At 42.9% G+C, this 24,800-nt stretch overlaps 2 protein-coding genes across 7 annotated transcripts in view; one reads left to right on the forward strand and one right to left on the reverse strand.

Moving 5' to 3' along the window:
- Positions 1 to 11,898, reverse strand: part of LOC141140007 (E3 SUMO-protein ligase ZNF451-like) — an 85,404-nt gene extending 73,506 nt beyond the window's left edge. The window contains exons 1-2 of the mRNA XM_073626711.1: positions 11,699 to 11,898; positions 2,047 to 2,161 (exon numbers count right to left, since the gene is read on the reverse strand). Of these exons, the coding sequence (XP_073482812.1) occupies positions 2,047 to 2,121 (75 nt within the window). The 5' untranslated portion in view covers positions 2,122 to 2,161; positions 11,699 to 11,898. The remainder of the gene's footprint in view (positions 1 to 2,046; positions 2,162 to 11,698) is intronic.
- Positions 1 to 24,800, forward strand: part of PRIM2 (DNA primase subunit 2) — a 449,872-nt gene that overhangs the window by 111,773 nt on the left and 313,299 nt on the right. For 3 of the 6 annotated variants that reach the window (XM_073626716.1, XM_073626712.1, XM_073626717.1), the window contains one exon: positions 24,421 to 24,612. In XM_073626716.1, the coding sequence (XP_073482817.1) occupies positions 24,453 to 24,612 (160 nt within the window). In that variant the 5' untranslated portion in view covers positions 24,421 to 24,452. Of the gene's footprint in view, positions 1 to 11,909; positions 12,228 to 24,420; positions 24,613 to 24,800 lie in introns of those variants that run through there. The other 3 variants (XM_073626715.1, XM_073626713.1, XM_073626714.1) reach the window with 3 other exon arrangements.

Here is a 24,800-nt window from a genome sequence, read left to right on the forward strand (position 1 = left end):
TGGGGTGGGGGGGTGGGGGGGGGAATTACATAAGGGGTGGGAGAGGGGGCCAGGAAGGAAAGTGTACAGCTGAGGGGAAGGATATACAGTAGTTCTTACAGTGTTCCCCATGATCAGGGGAGATGCAGAGAAGCTGGCAGCATTGTGCTGTATACAGGAGCCGTTGTGTGTGCAGAGGAGCCATGCGAACCATTTACAACCCAGTGGTGCGCTCAGCAGCTGAAGTAGAAGTTGGTGACACAGCAGCATCTGCCAGTAAATTAACTCCTCCTACCAATACTTCATTATAGCACACGCACAGAATACCACTGCCAAAATGCGATGGCATTTTAGCACTGTGGCGCTCCTTTAACCGCTTCAGCCCTGGAAGATTTTACCCCCTTCCTGACCAGAGCACTTTTTGGGATTCGGCACTGCGCCGCTTTAACCGACAATTGCGCTGCCGTGCGACGTTGCACCCAAACAAAATTGCTCTCCTTTTTTTCCCCACAAATAGAGCTTTCTTTTGGTGGTATTTGATCACCTCTGCGGTTATATTTTGCGCTATAAACAAAAAACAAAAGTGAATTTTGAAAAAAAAAAAAAAAAAAAAAAAAAAAAAAGCAATATTTTTTACTATAATAAATACCCCCCAAATATATATATATATATATATATATATATATATATATATATATATAAAAAAAAAAAAAAAAACCAAATATTTTCCTCAGTTTAGGCCGATATGTATTCTACATTTTTTTTTTTCCCCCCCAAAAAATATGTAGAATACATATCGGCCTAAACTGAAGATAAAATTAGTTTTTTGTTTATATATATTTATATATTTTTTGGGGATATTTATTATAGTAAAAAATATTGCTCCCCCCCCCCCCCAAAAAAATAAGAAAATCGCAATAAGCGTATATTAATTTGCGCAAAAGTTATAGCGTCTACAAAATAGGGGAATAAGGGTATAGTTTTATGGCATTTTTATTATTAATTTTTTTATAATAGTAAAGGCAGCAATCTGCGATTTTTATCGTGACTGCGACATTATGGAGGACGAATCAGACACTTTTGACACTATTTTGTAACCATTGTCATTTATACAGTGATTAGTGCTATAAAAATGCACTGATTACTGTGTAAATGACACTGGCAGGGAAGGGGTTAAACACTAGGGGGCGATGAAGGGGTTAAGTATGTCCTAGGGAGTGAGTCTAACTGTGGGGGGTGGGCTTCAACTCACATGACTGTAATCAATGCTCCCGATGACAAGGAGCAGTGATCTCTGTCATGTCACAAGGCAGAACCGGAAAATGCCTTATTTTTTTCATAGGCACTTCCCCATTCTGCGGCTCCGTGACACGATCGCCAGAAGACCGGCAGACATAGAGTCCGCAGGCACGGTCACGCTGAACGCGGCAGGCACGCGTGCCCGCTAGGTAAAGGTGACGTACAGGTACGCCCATTTGCCCACCGCTGCCATTGTGCCGACGTATATCAGCGTGCAGCAGTTGGCAAGTGGTTAATACATGTGCAGTCAGAGGTTAAAAGCCAAGTTCACCTTTCAGAGCACATTACACCCATAATTCATGTGTAAAGTTTAACATGCTCCAGACCTGGCCCCCGCACCATGAGAGCAGGCAGAGGATCTTCTCACCAAGCCCGCTTTTGAATTTGAAATGCACTCCGCCCACATGGCCTTAGCTTTTATTTACAGCAATCTGTGAGTGAGAGAACTTTGGGGCTGATGGCTTCTAGTTGGTCCTCAATGAACTGCAAGGTCGCTGATGAGCACTCTCGTAAATCATTTACAAGCCCTGGAGCTTGTAAACAGTCAGCCCCTTTCAGAGGCAAGGGCTGAAAGCTGCAGGGCACGTTTGCAAAAGCCTGACATTGCACAACTGAAATATAATAAATGCACAATAATTTCCCTACAAAAATACGTGCAGTTATTTTTTTCCCCCAACAGGTGAACTTATGCTTTAAATAAGCACTTACAATACAACGGAGTAGAAAAATGTGTCTATCAGTCGGCACATATCTAAATGATATACTTACACCTACAAATTCCACCTCCTCTTCACTGAAATGGTCTTTCTGTATCATCTTTTCTTTTTCATTAGAGTCCATCATAAAGGATGTACTAAGCTGTTAAAGTAGTCAAAGTAATACCCTAGAGATGGAAAGACACAAATGAAAATCAGTGGCATTGTTGACTAATCTTCACAAAATGTACACAACCTATCATAGCTGAAAAACAGTCTTCCACTATTTCTTTTAAAGAATCAATCCAGGTACAGTATGGCATTTTACAGCTGATGATTCTCCCGCAAATAAATACCTAGAGGGGCTAAAGAGGTTAGAAAATGAAAACCTAAACCCAAGAACTAAAAAATTATATATTGTTGCTTACCAATCCTTAGATGTGAACAAGTACAATGCGCAAAACACTGGCTCTAAGTTAACCCAAAAAGGTCCATATTAATCCAGATTACAAAAGGCGAGTGATAGGGTCCATAAATTCAGGGCTGCACACCAGGTAGAAATAGAGGCCAATTCCAGCGAAAAGTGAGAATACAAGGAAAAGAGGCGCCTCCAAGTGTAAAAGTTTAAAACCACTTTAAATAGTGACAGACAATTGGCAACTCATATGAGTGAAAATAATAACAGGCACATCTGTAGGTAAGGCATCCAGCTAAACATGAGTTAAAAAGAGTCTTGAACTAACAGGTTTTAAATAAATGTAGTAGTGTGTCATTCAGCCCCTAAAGAAACTGTAAATACAATACATCCCAAACAGAAGCGGACAAGAAAAAGTTGGAGCTTATCGAGTGACAGTGAACACTTACAAGGTAATATAAAATACAATTATTAATTATATATAAAACATGGGAGGTAGACAAACATTGGACTGACCCCAAATCATGTAATGACTAGTCACACTGGACTAGCCAAAGATGTACATTAACATGTGGGACATAGACAACATATAACACAAAAGACAAAACGCCCGGACACCAAGTGAATCGCTGTCAGTTGTGCTCACTCAGGTATACTGATGTATAGCAACAGCCATTAGTGGAACAACCTGATGCCAACCCCCTGGGGGCTCTAGCCATGAGAAAGGCGTGGGTAAAGGGTGGTGAGAAGAGCATCATAAAGTTCAGTTGTTACTGTATAGAGAGGAAATGCTGTAATGCAGATGTGGCAAAGTCAATAATGCCGTGACAGGTAGATTGTCAAAGCAAAAATGTCCATCAAAAATCCGGGTTACTGTATAAACTCGTGTATTGCCAGATTATGGGTATATGCTAATATGATGAGTCCACTCAAGGCATTGACTTAGATTGATGGACATTCAGAATGTCAATGCCTTGAGTGGACTGACACCAATTCACTTGGCATCCGGATGCTTTGTCTTATGCGTTATATGTTGTCTATGTCCCGCATGTTAATGTACATCTTTGGCTAGTCCAGTGTGACTAGTCATTACATGATTTGGGGTCAGGCCAGTGTTTGTTACCTCTATCTACCTCCATGTTTTACATTTAATAACTGTACTTTATATTATCTTGTAAGTGTTCACTGTCACTCGATAAGCCCCAACTTTTTCTTGTCCCCTTCTGTTTGGGATGTATTGTATTTCCAGGTAAGGGATCCAGTAGCAAGGTGGGCGGCAGAGCTTCAAAACGCGTCGCACCTTAGTAATGTCATTGCCCCACGCCGCTCTGCCTCATTCAACCTAAGCCTCATTTTTGAGCCATCACCGCACGGCCGAAATCACCATCAGTGGTTTCCAGCCAGGACATCACGCTTTGCAGCACCATGAGCGAGGGCACCTGACGGCTCACTGTTTTACCTTTCTGGGATAATACCACATATAGATGTGCCTGCCACATGCAATCCCTAGACCAGTGGAGAATTGGAGGTATCGTGACTGTCACCCATTTTGCTACTGGATGCCTTACCTACAGATGTGACTGTTATCTTCACTCATGTGAGTTGCCAATTGTCTGTCACTATTAAAGTGATTGTAAACTTTTACACTTAGAGGCGCCTTTCTTCCTTGTATTCTCAATCCTTAGATGTGGTGCTGCACTTGTTTTCTTTCTTCAGGTCAAGAACATTTTCAGAAAGTGCCAAAAACGGAAATAAAACAAAAAACCTCTTGATCTTGCCAGAAATGCAGTATCCACGTCACTTTCCTTGAGCTGAAATGGGTGCATATAAAAATGTTATGTCATCTCTAAACTACTCATCACAGCATCCCCCATGTAATGGAGAGCAAAATGCAGAACTATCTGAAGTCCAGCCATGGCTCCCTCCACAGATACAGTGGAGAAATGAGCATAGTACCATCTAGGAACAGGATATGTGTTTTTGTAGGATTACCTGGTGAATATAAAAAGGAAACAAGCTGGCAAAAAAGTTTAAAAAGAAAAAAGTATGGACAAAAATCCTTCTTTTGTCCATACTTCTCTTTATGGTCAAGGAAGTACAGAAGTACATTTATTAAGGTTCTTCTGTAACCAAGAGTCAGCTGATCGTGGGCTACTGAGTAGCGCCAAGTTTAGGAAGGATCCAAACAATATTGCCAGGATACACCCACCTGTCTGACAGCTGATTCCGCCTGGTCATGAAGGGGATAAAACCTTCTGGAGGTCAAGTGGTTAATTGCCATTATCCCCACTATATATGTATAAAGATCGTGCCACTGTATTTAACCACTTGCCTACTGGGCACTTTTACCCCCTTCATGCCCAGGCCAATTTTCAGATTTCAGCGTTGTCACACTTTTTATGACAATTGCACAGCCATGCTACATGCCGATGAAGCTGCACTGATGGGCACTGTTGGGACTGCACTTATAATCTGGACACTGATAATCAGCGCCCTGATTATCAGTGTAGATGTCCCTTTAACACAAGCCAGTTATTAGCTCTTAATTTCCTCACGCTGTCAGCATGAGTAAAGGAATGCCGATAACCAACTTGTGTTTACATCGTGATCAGCCGTCATTAGACACAGCCGATTATGTGGTAAAGGGCTGCTGTGATTGGCCCTTTACCCCATCTGTGATCAGCTGTGTCCTAAGGACAGCGCGATTAAGGGAGGACATCCATGACACCCTCCAGGCAAAGTAACCCTGCGCTGTAGCCATCTTTTGGCTATAGCGCAGACAGGAATTGGTTAAAAAGGAACTGCTGTCTGCTCACATAATTTGTAATAAAAACCATCTATGTCATTCTGAAGCTTCCCTCCAACCACTTTGCATATTATTTTATATATACTGTGATTCTGTACTTGCCAAATATGCTGCAGAAATATCCCTCCACCGAGTCTGGCAGCAACCATTTTAACTGTGGGCAGCTGAAGCTGCCTGTTAACTTCCTGGATTCACACAGACACACATCCAGCTCTGCAGCTCTCATTGACCCTCTTATGACTCTTTCCCTCCTCCCTTCCTTGCAAACTCTCACAAGAGTGAGAGAGCTGTACATGATGTCATAAGCCTAGGCTAATGACCAGACAAGAAACAGGAAGTGGGCTGTATAAGGTGTTTACTGGAGAAAAAACTAACGTTCCCCCTTTCTCTGCCCAGCCAGGAGTCCAGGTGGACACAGAAAATTTTTCCCAGATAGACTTTTTCCACCTTATTTTTACTGAGGACATGCTTGCATCTATTGTTGCCCAGTGCAACCTATATGCCCAACAATTTATTGCAAGCAACCCAACGTCCTATTATGCCCGTCCCTACGAATGGAGAGCCCTAACAGTGGAGGAGTAAAATTTTTTTGGGCCTCACGTTCTGTATGGGACTAAACAGAAAAAATGAAATACGTTCGTATTGGTCTACCCTCCCCATCTACCACATGCCCATCTTTTCCTCAATAATGCCCAGGACCAGATATCTCATGATTATGAGATTCCTTCACTATAACGACAATACCCAGTGCCCTCCCCGAAATCACCCAAATTTTGACAAGCTTTTTAAAATTCGGCCCCTAATAAATTATTTTTCAGAAATCTTCCCCCAGTTGTTTACCCCAGGCCAACACATATGTGTGGATGAGTCCCTTATCAAATTTTCTGGCAGGCTGGGCTTAAAACAATTTATTCCCACCAAAAGGGCCCGCTATGGGGTGAAGATGTACAAATTGTGCGATCGTGCTACAGGGTATACCTATGCCTTCATGGTATACGAAGGGAAGGACACCCAGCTACATCCCCCTAATTGCCCAGAATATATCGGATCGAGTGGGAAAGTTTTTTAGGAACTCATAAACCCACTCCTGGAGAAAGGCTACCATCTATATGTGGACAAATTTTTTTCTAGTTTGCCCCTGTTCCGAAACCTTCATAGAAAGAAGACTCCAGCATGCGGCACCGAAAGGACGAATCGGAAAGGCTTTCCTCAAAGCCTCGTCAACAAAAAGTTAAGAAGAGGGGAGGCGGTGAGATTACGGAATGAGGAAATTCTGGCTGTGAAGTGGAAAGACAGAAGGGACGTCTACATGCTTTCTTCAATCCACAACAACACATTTGTTGAGATCAGCAGGAGGAATGGCCCAATTCAAAAGCCGACGTGTCTCTATGAATACAAAATGTATATGGGGGGTGTCGACTTCAACGACCAGATGCTTGAGCCCTACCTTTCCACCAGAAGAACATACCAGTGGTACAAAAAAGTTTCGATTTATTTAATTTGGCCATTTACAACACTTATGTAATTTATCGCAACTCCGACAGACCCAAACCCTTCCTTGGCTACCAGGAGGAAATCACCACTGCCCTTATATACCCGAACGGCCCACCAGAAAACATTAGATCCGATGTAATTAGTAGACTCTCTGAACGCCACTTTCCCGATAAAATCCCTCCCAGACCAACAGGCCAAAAACGACAAAAAAAATGCCGGGTGTGCTCCAAACGAGGGGTGAGAAGAGACACCACTTATCATTGTCCCCAATGTCCTTCCCAACCAGGCTTCTGCATAGTTGACTGTTTCCGCCGTTACCATACTTCACTAAATTATTAGTGAAGTATGGTAAACATAACACTCACTTCCTGCCTTCACACCCCTTATGCCTCTGCTTGCTCTGTAACTGACCCTGGCTTGTTATTCGACCACGCTTCTGCCTACCGATTCTGTACATACCTCTGCCTGATCTGGAACCGACCCTGGACTGTTTGACCATGCCTCTTGCCTGCCTCTTGGACTGATCTCGTACCCTGCCAGTGGACTAGTGGGATTCAGAACACAGGGGTCTCGCATATGTGAGGGGCTCCAGAATTGTTTTTCTGGATGAAGAAAACAATTTCATTTGTTTTCTCATTCCTAGATTAGGGTCTGGAGACTCGGAGGCTTCAAAGAGATTTGGGTGGGAGAAGCCTGTCCCCATTCTGTCCTGAACGAGGCCCTACTTCTGCCTGCTGCCTGTAGGACCTATGCCATCATGCCTCTGCCTGTCGCATGAACTGACCACACCACATGGACCTGCCTACTACCAGGACCAATATATTGGCACTGCTGACAATCTCTGCCTGCACTGACCCTGGACTATATATGGACAGTATCCCTGCCTGCTGCCTGTACTGACTATGGACAGTATTCCTGCCTGTTGCCTGGAAGATTGCGTTTGCTTTTGCTGACCAAGTCCCTGTCTGCTGCCTGGACCAGTGCTATCCTCCTGTGTACAACTGCGCTACTACAACCACAGGTAATCTTTTGTTTACTCTTTGCTCAGCATAATGTATTTTGGGGTGTAATTCTTGGTATGTGAATGCTATGTGTCCCTAGAACACCTGATGGTGTTCCTTGCATGTTGGGCCTCTGTATGTGGCCAGGCTGTGTAAAAGTCTCACACATGTGGTATCGCCATACTCAGGAGGAGTAGCAGAATGTATTTTGGGGTGTCATTTTTGCTATGTACATGCTATGTGTTGGAAATATCTTACAAATGTACAACTTTGCGTAAAAAAAAAATGTGCTTTCATTTTTTTTTTCCACATTTTCCAAAAACTTTTGGAAAAAAAATGAACCGTTCAAAAGACTCATTATGCCTCATAGATTATACGTTGGGGTGTTAGCTTTCCAAAATGGGGTCACTTTGTGGGCATTTCCATTGTCCTGGTGCTCCAGGGCCTTCAAAAGTGTAATAGGTGGTTGAGAAATGAGATGTGTAATTTATGCTCCTAGAACACCTGATGGTGCTATTTCAATATTGGGCCTCTGTATGTGGCCAGGCTGTGTAAAAGTCTTACACATTTGGTATCGAAATACTCAGGAGGAGTAGCAGAATGTATTTTGGGGAGTCATTTGTGGTATACACATGCCATGTGAGAGAAATAACCTATTACAATGACAATTTTGTGGAAAAAAAAAAAAAAAAAAATCTTCATTTTGCAAAGAATTGTGGGAAAAAAATGACAACATCAAAAACCTCACAGTGCATCTTACTAAATACCTTGGAATGTCTACTTTCAAAAAAAAGGGGTCATTTGGGGGGTATTTGTACTTTCCTGGCTTGCTCGGGTCGCAAGAAATGAGATAGGCCACCAGTACATCAGGTATGATCAATTTTTTATGATTTGCACCACAGCTTGTAGACTCTCTAACTTTCACACAGACCAAATAATATCCACTAATTTGGGTTATTTTTACCAAAGATATGTAGCAGTATAAATTGTGGGCAAAATTTCTGAAGAAAAATTAATTTGCAAAATTTTATCACATAAACTAAGAAAAATGCGTTTTTTTTCAAAATTTTCGGTCTTTTTTCATTTATAGCGCAAAAAATAAAAAACCCAGAGGTGATCAAATACCACCAAAAGAAAGCTCTATTTGTATGAAAAAAAGGACACAAAATTCATTTGGGTACAGTGTTGTATGACCGCGCAATTGTCATTCAAAATGCGACAGCGCTGAAAGCTGAAAATTGGTCTGGGCAGGAGGGGGGTTTAAGTGCCCAGTAAGCAAGTGGTTAAGCAATTTCTGTAAAAAAAAAAAAAAAATAATATGATAAGCATTTTGAATCCACAACATTTACTGAATGGATCCCAGCACACTGATCATACAGGGAGAACAAGATCTACCAGTTTGTGTACTGGGAGAACACCCAGTAATAAGTGGTTAGTGCTTTGGGTGGGGCAGGGGCACAGTGGACAGTGGCAGTAGAGCAGTGGACGCCATCAGTGTAATCCGAGGTTGAGAAAGGAACGAATGACGGTTCCGAAACGCGTCCCTCATTGATGACATCACATCCCCTCTCCGGCCTTTCGTTTGCGGTTCAGGCTGGTCACAGAGCCGCTCATCGGATGACATCACTTCCGGGTTCGCAGCCCTCACACGCTGACGACGCCGGCTTCACAGCTGTTCCCTGCGTTTCACACCGCTGCTGACAGTGACTACATCCATCCTCCTGAAGGCTTCCTCTGATCGTGACCCCTTCCAATGCAGCCTTACCCACGATGTGCCTGTTTTCTACTCCTATTTTGTAAGTGTTTTTAACCCAGTTGGGGTATTAAAATTGTTTATCTTCTGCACTTAGAGGCGCCTTTGTTTGTTTTTATGTCTTTTTAGGTTAAAAAGATATGTCTCTGTAAATTTTTAGATATAATCTAAATAAATATATATATATATATATATATATATATATATATATATATATATATATATATATATATATATCTATCTATCTCAATTTCAATGAATGGGCTAATATTTAGGGCATATATTGATTGTAGCTAGCCAATGTACAGATTTTTGGCTGTTTATATCTTTAAATTTCCACAGTAAAATCTTACCGTATTGTAAGATATCATAGAGAAGGGTGTGTATGACACATCTGCATTGTAAACGTATTGGTCCAATGGGAGAATTGGTTTTGAACCCAAATTGAAATATTGCAATTATGTCACCATGTAGCCAATGGGTTGATATTCAGGGCGCTGTATCTTTAAATTTCCACAGTAAAATCTTACCGTATTGTAAGATATCATAGAGGGGGGGGGGGGGTGTATGACACATCTGCATTGTAAACGTATTGGTCCAAAGGGAGAAATTTTTTTGAACCCAATTTGCAATATTGCAAAAATGTCAATATGTAACCAATGGATTGGTATTTGGGGCTCTATATCTTTAAATTTCCACAGTAAATTCATACCGTATTGTAAGATATCATAGAGGGGGGTGTGTATGACACATCTGCATTGTAAACGTATTGGTGCAATGGGAGAAATTTTTTTGAACCCAATTTGAAATATTGCAAAAATGACACTTTGTAACCAATGGATTGATATTTGGGACTCTGTATCTTTAAATTTCCACAGTAAAATCTTACCGTATTGTAAATGTTAGAGAGGGTGATGTATGTGTGACAACTCTGTGTAATAATTATTTTATATATTACATTACGTTATATTTAGTTTTTCTGTGTTGAATATTCCAACCAAAAAAACTTGTCTGATAGCATGACCACTGATTTGCAACTGTCTGATGGCTTGACTCCAGTGTATGTAAAGATCCTCAACTGCTGCCACTACAGCTAAAGGAAGTATGTGTGGTGTTCTGTGTGGACAGGGACACAGGAAAGCCCCATGGGTTGTCAGTCCGCCCCGCTCTTCATTTCCCGGGTAACTCTCCCACATAGGGACTTTGCATTATACGCGCTGTCATTAAGTAAGTCAGTAAGAAGGAAGAGTGAGGATGATTTATACAAAGAGTAGAGCAGTCAGAGAAACCATATACAAGTGTTTTTAACCCTTGAAATGCTGTGGAAGCTATATTGGGAGGGGGAACCAGATCCGATAGCAATAGTCAGCTTGCTATCAAAATCCGATTCCTCTGGACAGAAAGGGTCTGAGGTAAGAAAGAAGAGTGAGGATGATTTATACAAAGAGTAGAGCAGTCAGAGAAACAGATGTGCACAGTGGCTGCGTTTGATGATTTTTTTTTCCTGATTTTTTCAGTTTGTTTGCGCCCGTCCCAAAAAATTTTCAGCACCAACTGCCACTGGGAGGGGGTAATAATAAATTAGATAAAATAATAGGAGGTGTAATAATAATGTAAAATAATAGAAGGATTAACAATGAATATAAAATAATAGGAGGTGTAATAATAAATAAAATAATAGGAGGGGCAATAAAAAATTAGATAAAATAAAAGGAAGAGATGATAATGATGACGTATATACTGATAGATATATAATAGGTGGTAGGAATAAGAATAATAATAATAATAATAATAATAATAATAAGGACTGTGGGGAGAATTTCCAGTGTTCAATAAATAATATAAAATAATAGGAGGGGATAATAATGAAGACGTAGGAGGGGTAAGAATAAATTAGACACATTAATATGAAGGGATAATAATGATGACGTGTGTATAGATATATATATATATATATATATGGATGGAAGGAGTAATAATATTGTACCATATATATATTTTATAAGGAGTGATAATAGATACATATATATTTGTGTGGATGGATTAATAATATTGTACAGGGGACGCGCACGGTAGAAGGATGATTAGCATTCGGGGGAGAGTAGGAGGAGCGGCAGTGCAGAGGGCTGGAGAGGCGATTTCGACGGGGAAACCATTCTCGGCACAACAGGGTAACTCTCCCACATAGGGACTTTGCATTATACGCGCTGTCATTAGCATTTACAACCGTTCCTAGCAATATACGGTTATACTTGCCTCTCCTGACAGACAACGGTTCCCGCTCCTGCCATGTGACCAGACAGGCTGACATCTGGAAAATGTAGTCCTATCCTTAGTGTGCTCGGTGATGACGTCACATCCCTCCAGCCTATGTATGGGCGACTAATGCTAGGTAATTTTGCCTGGGCGGCCTATCAGGTGCTGCTATTGGCTCTATTAGGAACGGCGTCCACCTATTGGATATGTCCAGGCATATCATGTGAACATCACTTGTCTATCGATGTGTTCTGTATTCAGCCATTTCATCTTGTGTTTCCCTTGAATTTGGAGCGATTTGTGGGTTTTTGCGATTGCTTCGGCCTGGCTATCGTCTCCATTTTCCCGCGTTCAATCTGACGGCGCGAGAGTGCAGAGAAGAGAATAAGGTGTGTGGTGTTGTCCTGGTTACTGCGCTCAGATAGGGAGCTTCTCTATGGTACATCTCCTCATACCTCAGCACAAGACTGTCTTCCTCCTTTAAAGCTCACTATATGCATTACAGTCTGACGGAACAATCTACCTATAGGTATATAACACAACATGCTGCCTGACTGGATAGAAAATGAATTGTACAGTCAGGTTGTAATGTGTATGGTGGCCACGCACGCTTTCATATTGTTATCTCTTTGATGTTTGGCCGGTTCACACCAGAATGGGGTACATGAAAAGGGCTTTCTGTGCGCTGATCTCAAAGCTCTCTGCCTTTGTGAAGAGTGTTCATTTATGCATTGACTTTGAGACCAAGAAATCGCATGGTTCTGTAGTAACACGCAATTTGGTGCAACTTGTTCTTTTAAAATAGCGCATTTGTTACTGTTTGTGTGGTCTGGTGCAATTTGCAGCCCTTTCAAATGAATGGCCTGCAGAATCGCACTGTACGGGAATGCGGATTGCTTTCCTGTGCGATTCAGATGGGAAGCGGTCCTCAATCCAAAACAATGGAATCTGCAAATGTTTCAATAGCCGTAACTTCCATTATGCTGGAGATAGACTCAATTGAGGTAAGAGCGACCAGGGGGGAAAGTTATTGATTGATTTGTATGGAGATACTTTGTTCACGAATACGATTTTAGATTGAGGTTTCTGTGGTTATAGAAAAGAATCCCCCCCCCTTTAAAATAATCACATTTTGTGGTGTTGCTGCCTGAGATAAAGACAGACACAGTTTTTGTTTTATTCAGCCATATTTACTCAGTGCAACTTATAACATCCAAGTGAAAGATATAGCACCAACATGTCAGAAAAAAAACAGAATCACTGAATTGGAAAAAGGATCACCCCCTTTTGACAGTATTTTGTTGAACCACCTTTTGCAATATTTGCCCACTCTTCTTTGTAGAACTGCTCACATTCAGTTAAATTTGATGGTCACCATTTGTGAACTGCAGTCTTCAAGTCATTCCACAGATTTTCAATGGGGTTTAAGTCTGAGCTCTGACTAGGCCGTCCAAGGACATTCACCTCTCTCCTTCAATCACTGTATGGTCATTTTTGCTGCCTTTGGCTCATTGTCTTGTTGGAAGGTAAACCTTCTTCCCATTTACAACTTTCTGGCAGAGGGCAGCAGTATTTGATGGTATTTTGCCCCATCCATTTTCCTTCTATCCTGACAAGTGTTCCAGATCCTGCTGTAGAGAAACATCCCCATAACTCGATATTATCACCTCCATGCTTTATTGTAGGAATGCTGTTATTTGGATAGTCAGCTGTATTGGATTTCTGCCAGTCATATTTGGTGTTGAGGCCAAATAATTCAATTTTAGTCTCATCTGACCAGGACACCCTTTTTCCATGTGGCTTCAGATTCTTCAAGGTGTGCTTTAAAGCGGAGTTCCACCCAAAATTGCAACTTCCAGTTTAAGGTATCCTGACATGCCACATTTTGGCATGACATTTTTTTTTTGGGGGGGAGTGGGTACCTAGTCTTGACAGGTACCCAGTGCCTACTTCCGCCCGTGCTGCCTAGGCCAGGGTTTCTCAACTCCAGTCCTCAAGGCGCCCCAACAGGTCATGTTTTCAGGATTTCCATTATTTTGCACAGGTGATTTGATCAGTTTCACTGCCTTAGTAATTACCATAGCCATTTCATGAGGGAAATCCTGAAAACATGACCTGGTGGGGCGCCTTGAGGGCTGGAGTTGAGAAACACTGGCCTAGGCAACTCCTCCTCCTCTCCACCTCCCTCCCCTGCAATCTTCTGGGACACATCTCAGGTCCCAGAAGATTGCCTGGCTATTCAGGACACACAGCGCCTACTTCCGCCCATGCCGCCTAGGCGACTCCTACTCTCCACCTCCCTCCCTGCAATCTTCTGGGACATGTCTCAAGGCAGGGCCGAGCTGCACTGTCAGTATCTATACACGCAGACTGGGCGGCTCAGGATTGAGCCCATACGAGTGCCCCTATAGAAAGTAACTTTCTATGGTGGGTACTCGCCGAAGAGGATGTGCCAGGGCTACTCTGTGAAATACTTTGCACAGAGCAGGTAAGTATGATATATGTTTATTATGTTAATAAAAAAAAAATATCTCTAGCTTTACACTCTCTTAAAGATAATAAAAAAGGCTAGTCCTGCTGCGTTACATTGCATTTTTGAGATGTATACAGTTCATCTGCACGCTTTAGGTACTGTTACACTCTTCTGTACACAAGTACTGTAGTGCAGAGTGGCAGTGTGCTTTCCTTGCAGAAGTTAAGATTTGCATAATAGGGCTCTCAAACTTTAGGAATCGAAGGGTGCTCAGGAAGAATTTTTTTAGGTATGTACAGGCCGATAAGAGTACCAGAATTGTATTATTCCTGACAGTTTTAAAGCACAAGTGCACTGGAAAACTGCTTTCAGATTAAAGGTGTAGAAATAAAATGCTTTCTAGATTTTGATTAACCACTTTAATAGTGGGCACTTATACCTCCTTCCTGCCCAGGCCAGTTTTTAACTTTGCAAATTGGAATGACAATTGCGTGGTCATGCTACACTGTACCCAAATTAAATTTTTATCCTTTTTTTCACACAAATAGAGCTTTCTTTTGGTGGTATTTAATCACCGCAGGTTTTTTATATTTTGCTTAAAAAACGAAAAAAGACTAAAGTTGTTTTTCTTAATTTCTGTCAGAACATTTTGTAAATAAGCAATTTTTCTACTTCACTGATGTGCACTGATAGGGCGGCACTGATAGGCAGCACATATTGGCATCACTGCTGGGCACTGTTGAGGCTGTGCAGATCATCAGGGCACTGATTAACTTTACAGATCTCCCCTGTGAGGAGATGCCGCTGATCAGCTCTCCTTTCCTCACACTCTGTCAGTGTGAGGCAAGGAGAGCTGATTACCTGCACTTCCTTGTTTACCTGTGAGCAGCTGTGATTGGACAGAGCTGATCACATGGATAAAGAGCAGCACATTGGATCTTTACCGAGATTGCGGTACACAGCGCGGGAGCAGTGAGAGTGGGGCGACGTCATCCCAGAACGAGAGAGGATCCTGCCCGTCATATGTCTATACAACGAGCGGAGGTAGGTAAAGAGATGTTAATGTTCATGGTTATTTGAAGTGTTAATAAACCCACAACATTAAAATCAGTCTATATATGCAGTAAAGCATGCTTGTTATGCTCACTGTGGAGCCGAAGTAGTTAATCCTCCCCATTGTCTAAAAAGGCTGTTTGATCCTGTCTTCTCTGATCCTCCCCTTCCACTGTCCCCAATCCATCTGCTGATTAGTACAGAGCTTTGGGGGCACATGCTCAGTTTGGGTGATATATATAATTTATTTATTTATTTTTTTTTTTTTTTGGGAGGGTGCATGTGATCAGCACAGGGCCAATCAGAACTGTCCAGACAGAGGATCAGGGGTTCTGCAACCTTATAGGACAGTCAGAGGAGAATGAAAACTCTTACAAGCTTTAACCAGACACTGATAGAAGTCATAAGACTTCTTTATACTGCTGAAGAGAAAGGTATTTAGCATTTTTATTATGTTATTTCCATCCATGTTTCTGTGTACTGTGAGAGACGTGATATAGTGAATGCAGGGTCCTGGGTTTAGTAACACATGTAAAAATCATCTTCTTTTTTTTTTTTTTTTGCTAGAACCCCCAAACATATGTTTTTTTTTTTTTTATAGTAGACGCCCTAGGGAATAAAATGGGGGTCTTTGTCTCACGGTATTTGCGTGAAAACTGTTTTATGAATTAAAAAAATAACAAAACAGTAAAGTTAGCCCAATTTTTTTGTATAATGTGAAAGATGATGTTACGCTGAGTAAATAGATACCCAACATGTTACGCTTTTAAATTTCGCACACTTGTGGAATGGCGCCAAACTTTGTTACTTAAAAAATCTCCACAGGCGACGCTTTAAAATTTTTTACAGGTTACCAGTTTAGAGTTAGAGGAGGTCTACTACTAGAATTGTTGCTCTCGCTCTAATACACGTGGCGATACCTCACGTGTGTGGTTTGAATGGCGTTTACATACATACGGGCGCGACTTATGTGTGCGTTCGCTTCTGTGCACAAGCACGCAGGGTTGGGGGCGCTTTTAAATTTTTAAAATTTTTTTTTTACTAATTTATTTTACTTTTTATTATTTTTGCACTTTCTCTTTGATTTTTTTTAATTTGTTTTTTTTTTTTTTTTTATCACTTTTATTTCTATTACAAGGAATGTAAACATCCCTTGTAATAGGAATGGTGCGTGACAGGTCCTATTTATGGAGAGATGTGGGGTCTATAAGACCCCACATCTCTCCTTCAGGCTGGAAAAAAAAAAAAAAAACAGATCTGATGCTTTCCAGCTGAGATCTCAGCTTTGTTTACATCCGCGGCCTCCGACAGTCATAGAGATGACTGGTGACCAGTCTTTATGCTCTTCGGCAGCGGATTCTTTCTCCTGGTCCCCGATCACACGGGCTAACCCGGAGAAGAACCGGAGTGGGGGTGGGGGGGGGTGTCCCCTCCGGCCTCCTGTAAGAACAACCAAGTGGCTGAACTGCTATGATCATTCTTACGGTGCGCAGAATCTCTGGCTGAAAAAGAAGATATCTGAATGATGCCTGCAGCTTCAGGCATCATTCAGATATCACCACTGAAAGTCAGACGTCATATGACGTCTTTGGGCTGGAAGTGGTTAAGCTTGTTTAACCACTTCCCGACCGCCTGCCATACATATACTGCGGCAAGGTGGCTTTAATGTGCAGAATCGCGTATCTATCTGTATGTGATTTTGTCAATAGCCACTGGGGGGTGTGGGCTTTCGGAGCAGGGATTGCACGCTGAGTGGCCACAGAGGGGGCCAATCAGCAGGCCCGCAATCGCTTCCAGCAGAGACAGAACGGCGGTCTGCTGATGTAAACAAGCAGACCGCTGTGCTGTCAGGCATTGACACTCTGATCTAGTGTTCCTGCTAATTGGGAACATGGATCAGAGTGTCCATGCAGTGAGCCCATCCCCCCACTAGAGCTGTACGATTCTGGCTAAAATGAGAATCACAATTTTTTTGCTTAGAATAGGGGTCTCAAACTCAAATTGCCAGAGGGCCACATGACAAGTTTTCATATCCCATGGGGGCCGAATGCAAACTTTCAAAACTTCAAAAAACAATAAACTATACCAGCAGTAATATACTATACTCAGCACTGGTGTCCGCAAATGCATTATTAACCCCCAGCACTGGTGTCAGCAAATGCATTATTAACCCCCCAGCATTGATGTCAGCAAACGCATTATTAACCCCCAGCACTGGTGTCAGCAAACACATTATTAACCCCCAGCACTGGTGTCAGCAAAACGCATTATTAACCCAGCATTACCCCCCACACTCCATAAATACCCCCCACACACAAATTTCTACCCCAGTCACCCCACTAAGGACTTGCCTCAATGTGATAGCTCACTCACCTCTCCTCAAGTAAGCTCCTGGCTTCAACACAGGGCACCCAGAGAAGGACACAATCTTCCGCCCTGAGGTGGCAGCAGGACCCTGGATCCGGGGCTCTGATCCATCACCAGTGCCTAGGTGGGTGGGGCGATGGGCAGCAGAGAGGACACGGAGACAAAGCTCTTCGGCGCCTCCCCCTCAAGCAAACCCGTCCAGGCTCGGTGGGCCATTTATAACCAGTCCATTTGCGGCCCGTGGGCCGGTACTTTGAGACCACTGGCTTAGAAGATAGATCACAATTCTCGCAGCGTAACATCTTTCACATTAAAACAAAACAAAATTGGCTAACTTTTACTGTTTCTTTTATTTTTTTTTTCATTGAAGTGTATTTTTTCCCAAAAATATGCATTTGAAAGACCGCTGGGCAAATTCAGTGTGACATAAAATATTGCAGCAATTGCCATTTTATTCCCTAGGGTCTCTTCTAAAATATATATAATATAATGTTTGGGGGTTCCAAGTAATTTTCTAGCAAAAAATATTCTTTTTAACTTAAGAAAGAAGTGTCAGAAAAAGATTTAGACTTTAAGTGGTTAAACTTCCTGCATTTACACATTGTTGAAAACTTGGCAGACTGCCTGGATTATTTATTTACACAGAAGTTTTCTCCCTTTGATCTAAGAAGGAAGCTTAGTTAAAATGTATCAAGCTAAAGACTTGGCAGAATGCCCGGATGCTTTCTTTTGACAGCTGAGTGAGCACATAGTCTCTCCACTTGTTTATATGAAAGAATCGTCAATCTTTGCAGGAGAGATCCCAGAGGGGGTGAATCGAGATCACGATTTTTTAACGATATATTTTTAGCACTGATCACTAATGATGTCACTGGTTCCCAAAAAAGTGTTAGCTAGGTGTCCGATCTGTCTGCCGCAATGTCGCAATCCCGCTAAAAATCACTGATCACTGCCGTTACAAGTAAAAAATAAAAATGCTATAAAAACATCCACTATTTTGTAGGCGCAATCAATATACGCTTATTGGGATTTTTCCCCTAATCGTCTTTCAGGACAGCCACCTGAGAGCTTGGCTCCTCCCCTCTGTTGGAAACACCTGCGCCAGCTTCTATAAATTTCCTCCTCCCCTGCTGGCTCCTCAGTTATTTGTGTTTCCTCCAGAGGGGAGACACCACAGGAACCAGCCAGGAGAGCCAGGGAGGCTCAGGCAGCATGTCCTGAAAGAGGAGTAGAGACTCCCAAGACAGACCAGGGGGAAAATGTTAGTGTGTACACCCACAGCGGTTATAACACTAACCTGGTCAGAAAAACTTTGTCTGGTTATTGCCATCCCTGAGCGCAGGTTGAGGTCGGGGGGGCTTCCCTTTCATCACCGAGCGCGGTGAAGTGGAGCGCAGCTCCTGCAGTCTCATGCCCCCAGCAGCGTGTGAAGAAGAACACACCGGGTACTGGGATTGCGCGGCCTGTGGCGGGTGACCTCATATCCGGCCAGAAGGGGCGTGCACTTCCAGGTTTGTGGCTTCCGGTTCCGGCCGCGAACGCTGAAAGGGAGCCAGGCATGGGGCTGGAGAGGAGCTGTACATGCTGTGGAGACAGCAGAAGCTCCAGAGGTGACACGATGATGGCCGATGCAGAGGATGTGGACCGCACTGCTCCAGCAGAGACCAGCTCCAGCCATGTTAAGGTAAGGGGAACCTAGGGTGGAGCTCCCCTTGCCTGAACCCCCCCCCCCACTATCAATAGTGTGGAACAGGTGCAAGGGGGGGGCAGGTTAAAGACCCTCAGGTGTCAGAGGGTGGATTCATAGGGCCGCTGGTGAGGCAAGTCCATATGAAAGTGTTGCACTCCTGCAATTATGCAGGCAAGGGTACTGTGTATTAATGATTGGGGGTTTTTTTCTTATGTTTTTTCAGAAAACAGAGAAAACCAGGGGCCCTCCTGTTTCAAAAAGGAGGTGCCCTTCCTGTAAAATTACCCTTAGAGATTCTTGGGAAAAACCTTTATGTAAATATTGTATTAGCAAACTAGTACAAGAACATTCTTCAGAGCAGGGTGAACTAGCGGCATCTGTTAAAGAATTGTCCAATACCTTTGAATCCTTCAAAAACTTTTTTGAGGGGTTTCAGATGCCATAGTTTCAGACTGCTCCTCCGGCAACAATGGTACCGAAAGCACAGGCAATACCCTCCACTAGGGCAGGTCCTTCAGTAGCCCCCAGAGAGGAGGTGGAAGAGGAACCTGACAGTGTAACTTTTGGCTCCCAAGATTCTGAGGGGGAAGCTCTGGATGGGGATTCCAGGAAGCCATCCCAATACAAGCTCTCATTGGAAGAGGTAGATCACCTTTTTAGGGGCCATTCATACCACATTAGGTATATCAACAGAGAAGAAACCGTTATCATTGCACGATCAAATGTATGAGGGCCTAGGGGAACGGGAAAAGAGGAATTTTCCTGTTCATGAGGTCCTAATAGAGGCTATTAAGAGAGTGGCAGGAACCTGAAAGAGAGCTATTTTTTCCAAGGCCTTAAAGAGAAGTTTCCCTTTACAGAGGATCCAGCATCAGTGTGGAACAAGATTCCAAAACTAGATGCAGCCTTCTCGCAGGTGTCAAGACACACGGACTTGGCATTTATGGACATGGGGGTTCTTTCTGAGCCGATGGATAAAAGAATGGACTCCTTGTTAAAGAAATCATGGGACTCGACAGTGGGTAGCCTGAAGCCAGCTATGGCGGTCACGATGGTGGCTAGGAACGTAGAATTCTGGTTAAATCAATTACAGGCTCACATTGAAGAAGGAACTGCGAAATAGCAGATTCTGGCTTTATTTCCCACACTGCTGCGAGGTCTTGCGTATATCGCAGACGCTTCCACAGAACTGGTGCGGATGGAAGCCAGGTCCTCCGCATTAGCCAATTCCACAAGAAGGGCTCTTTGGCTTAAGACATGGCAGGGTGACTGCGTGTCCAAAGCCAAGCTCTGCGGGATTCCCTTTACAAGGGATCTGCTGTTCGGACCAGGGTTAGAAAAGGTGCTGGACCGAACTGCAGATAGGAAGAAGGCATTCCAATTGAAGCGTAAAGCTAATTGGAAACCGCCACAACAAAGTAAGAAGAGGCAAAGAGGGAATACAAGATCCCGCTTTACAACTCCCAAGATGGAGACCCAGAGGAAACCTTGGGTTCAGAGAGGGAAAGGCAAGGGAGGGGCGATTTTTCGTCCTGAGCAAACCCAGAAGAAATGACAAAGTAGTCGCAGTGGGAGGGAGACTCGGGACCTTCCTCCCGCAATGGGAAGAAATATCTTCCAACCCGTTTATTCTGAGAACAATAAAGGAAGGTTATCGTTTAGAGTTCTCAAGATCACCCCTAAACAGGTTATACATCACCAAACTTCCAAGGATCAAGGAGAAGGCCAGAGGATTAATGAGATCCTTAAAGGAACTCAAAGAACAAAGGGTGATTATCAAGGTACCAAATGGAGAAAGAGAGGGCAAGGTTTCTAATCCCACATATTCGGAGTGCAGAAAACTTCAGGGAAGGTCAGACCAATCCTCAACCTCAAGCCTCTAAATTTGTCCATAACCTACAAGAGGTTCAGAATGGAGTCCAAATATTCAGTAAGGGCACTTTTGCCCCCAAACTGTTATATGGTCTCCCTAGACCTAAAGGACGCGTACCTCCACATCCCGATACACCAGGAGTGTCAAATTCCTGAGATTAGCAATAAAGACAGAAGTAGGAATCATGCACCTTCAATTTCAGGCTCTACCCTTCGGCCTCTCCTCATCGCCCAGAATTTTTACAAAAATTCTGGCCGAAGCTTTGGCACCATTACGGGTCAAAGGCATATCCATCATTGCCTACTTTGACGACCTTCTTCTGTTGGCAGAGTCGCCCAGGAAGTTACTACAAAACCTCAGCTATACACAAATGTTTTTAGAGAGTTTAGGTTGGCTGGTAAATTTGGAAAAATCAAAATACAAACCAGTCAGCAAATAGTATACTTGGGGTATGTCATAGACTCAGCGCAACAAAGACTGTTTCTTCCCGAAGAGAAAATAGGGAAGATTCAGAAAGAAGTAAGAAGATTACAAGCCAACTTACCATGTACCATAAGGCAGATAATGTCAACACCAGGACTGTTAACATCCGCAATCCCAGCAGTACAGTGGACAGGCCTGCATTTCCGACCACTGCAGGTGTTCCTATTAAGGATATGGGATCACAGGCAGGAGTCCTTAGACACCAAGGTTCTATTGCCAGCAAGGGTAAAAAGAACCTTTATGGTGGTGGAGGAGAACAGAGAACATGAACAAAGGACGGCTGTGGAGCCTACCCATTTCCCGAATCTTAACCACAGACGCGAGCGGCGTAGGGTGGGGAGCACATTTAGGCTCTCTGATATCACAAGGGACTTGGGGAAAGGAGGAGAGGATGAGTGATCGCCTATATAAATAAACAAGGGGGGACGAGAAGTGGAACCCTGTGGTCCTTGGAAGAGGAAATCTTAAAATGGGGAGAAGAAAACGTACTCTCATTGTCAGCAATCCATTTGAAGGGGGACTTAAACAAAGTGGCGGATTTCCTCAGCAGGAAAAGAGTGAAAGAGGGCGATTGAAGCAGGAGGTATTTGAGCAGATTGCTCAAAAATGGGAAATATCTCAGGTGGACTTGTTTGCCTCAAAGGAAAACAGGAAAGTCAGAGCGTTCTTCTCCCTGAAAAGAGAGGACGGAGCACTCGGGGTAGATGCGTTAGCACAGACTTGGGCATTCAACAAATGCTATGCCTTTCCCCCACCGGTACTTCTACCAGCGGTAATAAGGAAGTTACGTACAGAGAATACAACACTAATTCTCATAGCGCCCCGTTGGCCCAGGAGACCGTGGTTCTCTATGCTCAGAACTCGCGGTGGAACCCCCCTGGTTATTACCGATCCAGGAAGATCTATTCTCCCAGGGTCCAGTACACTGCCCCCAAGTGCAAAGGTAGAACTTGGCAGCATGGTGTCTGAGGAGCAGTTGCTAGAAGCAAAGGGGTTCTCAGGCTGTCTAATAGACACAATGCTGAAAAGCAGGAAGATTGAGACACGGAACATCTACCAAAAGGTATGGAGATGTTTTAACAGATGGTGTACAGACAAGAAAGTTAATATACAAAGCTCGGTAGCAGTCCTGGAGTTTCTACAGGACTGGATAGACAAAGGACTAAGTCTTAGCACGCTTAAGGGTCAAGTGTCAGCACTTTCAGTTTACCTGGAAAAGAGATTGGCATCTGATCCGTGGGTAATCAGACTCTTTAGGTCACTGAGCAGACAAAGACCAATACAAGGTACAGTCTTTCCAAAGTGGGATCTGTCATTAGTGCTGCAAACTATGACAGCAGACCCCTTTGAACCAGTGGATAGTTGCAACCTGAAGATGCTGACGCTTAAAGCAGTCTTCTTGGTGCCAATTACTACAGCAAAAAGTGTCCTGTGAGTTGGAGGCCCTATCAATAACCCCCCCCCCCCCCCCTTTTTTCAGATTTTTCCGGATCGCATAATCTTTAAGATGGATACGACATTTCTACCTAAAGTGGCCTCAAAATTCCACACAGGCCAGGAGATTGTGTTACCATCGTTTTGCCCAAATCCTTCTAAAGAACAGGAAGTAAGGTTCCATAGTCTAGATGTGAGGAGATGTGTCTTGCATTATTTAGAAGCAACAAAAGATATTAGGAAGACGGATTCCTTATTCATTTTGATTTCTGGAGTAAGAAAAGGGCATAAGGCCTCAAGGCGCACCATAGCCAGATGGCTAAAAGAAGCCACTGAACAGGCTTATAGGTTAGGAGGCATGCAGGTCCCAGAGGGTATCAGGGCACACTCCACCAGGGCAATGGCTGCGTCGCAAGCAGAAGGAGCTGGAGCAAAGCCGGAACAGATTTGTAAAGCGGCAACCTGGTCCAGCTTTGCCACCTTTGTAAGACACTATAGAGTTTATCTTTGGGCGGCTAAAGATCAGACCTTTGGACGCAAGGTCTCACAAGCCGTGGTCCCGCCCTAGGGGTAAGTGCTCGTTTATCCTCTCAGGTGGCTGTCCTGAAAGACGATTAGGGGAAAAACGAAGTTACTTACTGGTAACGTTCTTTCCCGTAGTCTTTCAGGACAGCCGGGTACCCACCCAATTGTGTATTAAGACATAGAGATTTCCTTACAGGAAATGTGATATAATGAATTATGTGTATCATATGTTCTTGTGTCTCCCCAGCTGACTGGAGATGCTCTTTAAAGAACTGAGGAGCCAGCAGGGGAGGAGGAAATTTATAGAAGCGCTGGTACAGGTGTTTCCAACAGAGGGGAGGAGCCTTAGGGTTAGGCGGGTTAGGCGGCTGTCCTGAAAGACTACGGGAAAGAACGTTACCAGTAGGTAACTTCGTTTTTTTTTTTTTTTTTACCAAAAATATGTAGCCAAATACATATTGGCCTAAACTGAGGAAGAAATTTAGATTTTTTTTTTTTTTTTTTTTTTTCAATGTATTGGATATGTATTATAGCAGAAAGTAAAAAATATTTGTCTTTTTTTTTTTCAAAATTGTCGCTCTTTATTTGTTTATAGCACAAAAAATAAAAACTGCATAGGTGATCAAATACCACCAAAAGAAAGTTCAATTTGTGGGCAAAAAAGGACATTAATTTTATTTGAATAGAGCGTCACACGACCACGCAATTGTCAGTTAAACTAACGCAGCATTGCAAAAAATGTCCTGGTCATTAAGGGGGTAAAACCTTCTGGGGCTGAGATGGTTGAACTATTTAACTGAATTTGCCTTTCTTTTTAATATCAGGTTGTGTATTCCAGCTTCCCTCTCTTTTGGCAATGCAGTTCTCTAGGACTCGGAATTTTAAGATAAATCCCAGATTAACTGGAGAAAGGAAGAGTGAACATTACCCATTCAGCCTACAGTTTTATCAGGTTCCACCTACTGAAAATATTTCCCTTTCAGAGTTTGAAACCTTTGCTATTGAAAGACTTAAACGTGAGTTTTTTTTTTTGTTTTTTTTTACAGAATAAGATTTATTTAATTGTTTTAATGTAGTACATTTATCACCGCAACAGAACTGCAGTATTTGATGTTAACACTATTAAGGTTCATTGTTGGCTTACATGTATCGCATCATTTATTATATAGGTAATCAGAGAGGGCTCACATTGATAAACTAACAT

This window comes from Aquarana catesbeiana, linkage group LG04, assembly GCF_042186555.1.
Source record: "Aquarana catesbeiana isolate 2022-GZ linkage group LG04, ASM4218655v1, whole genome shotgun sequence".
NCBI classification, from domain to species: Eukaryota; Metazoa; Chordata; class Amphibia; order Anura; family Ranidae; genus Aquarana; species Aquarana catesbeiana.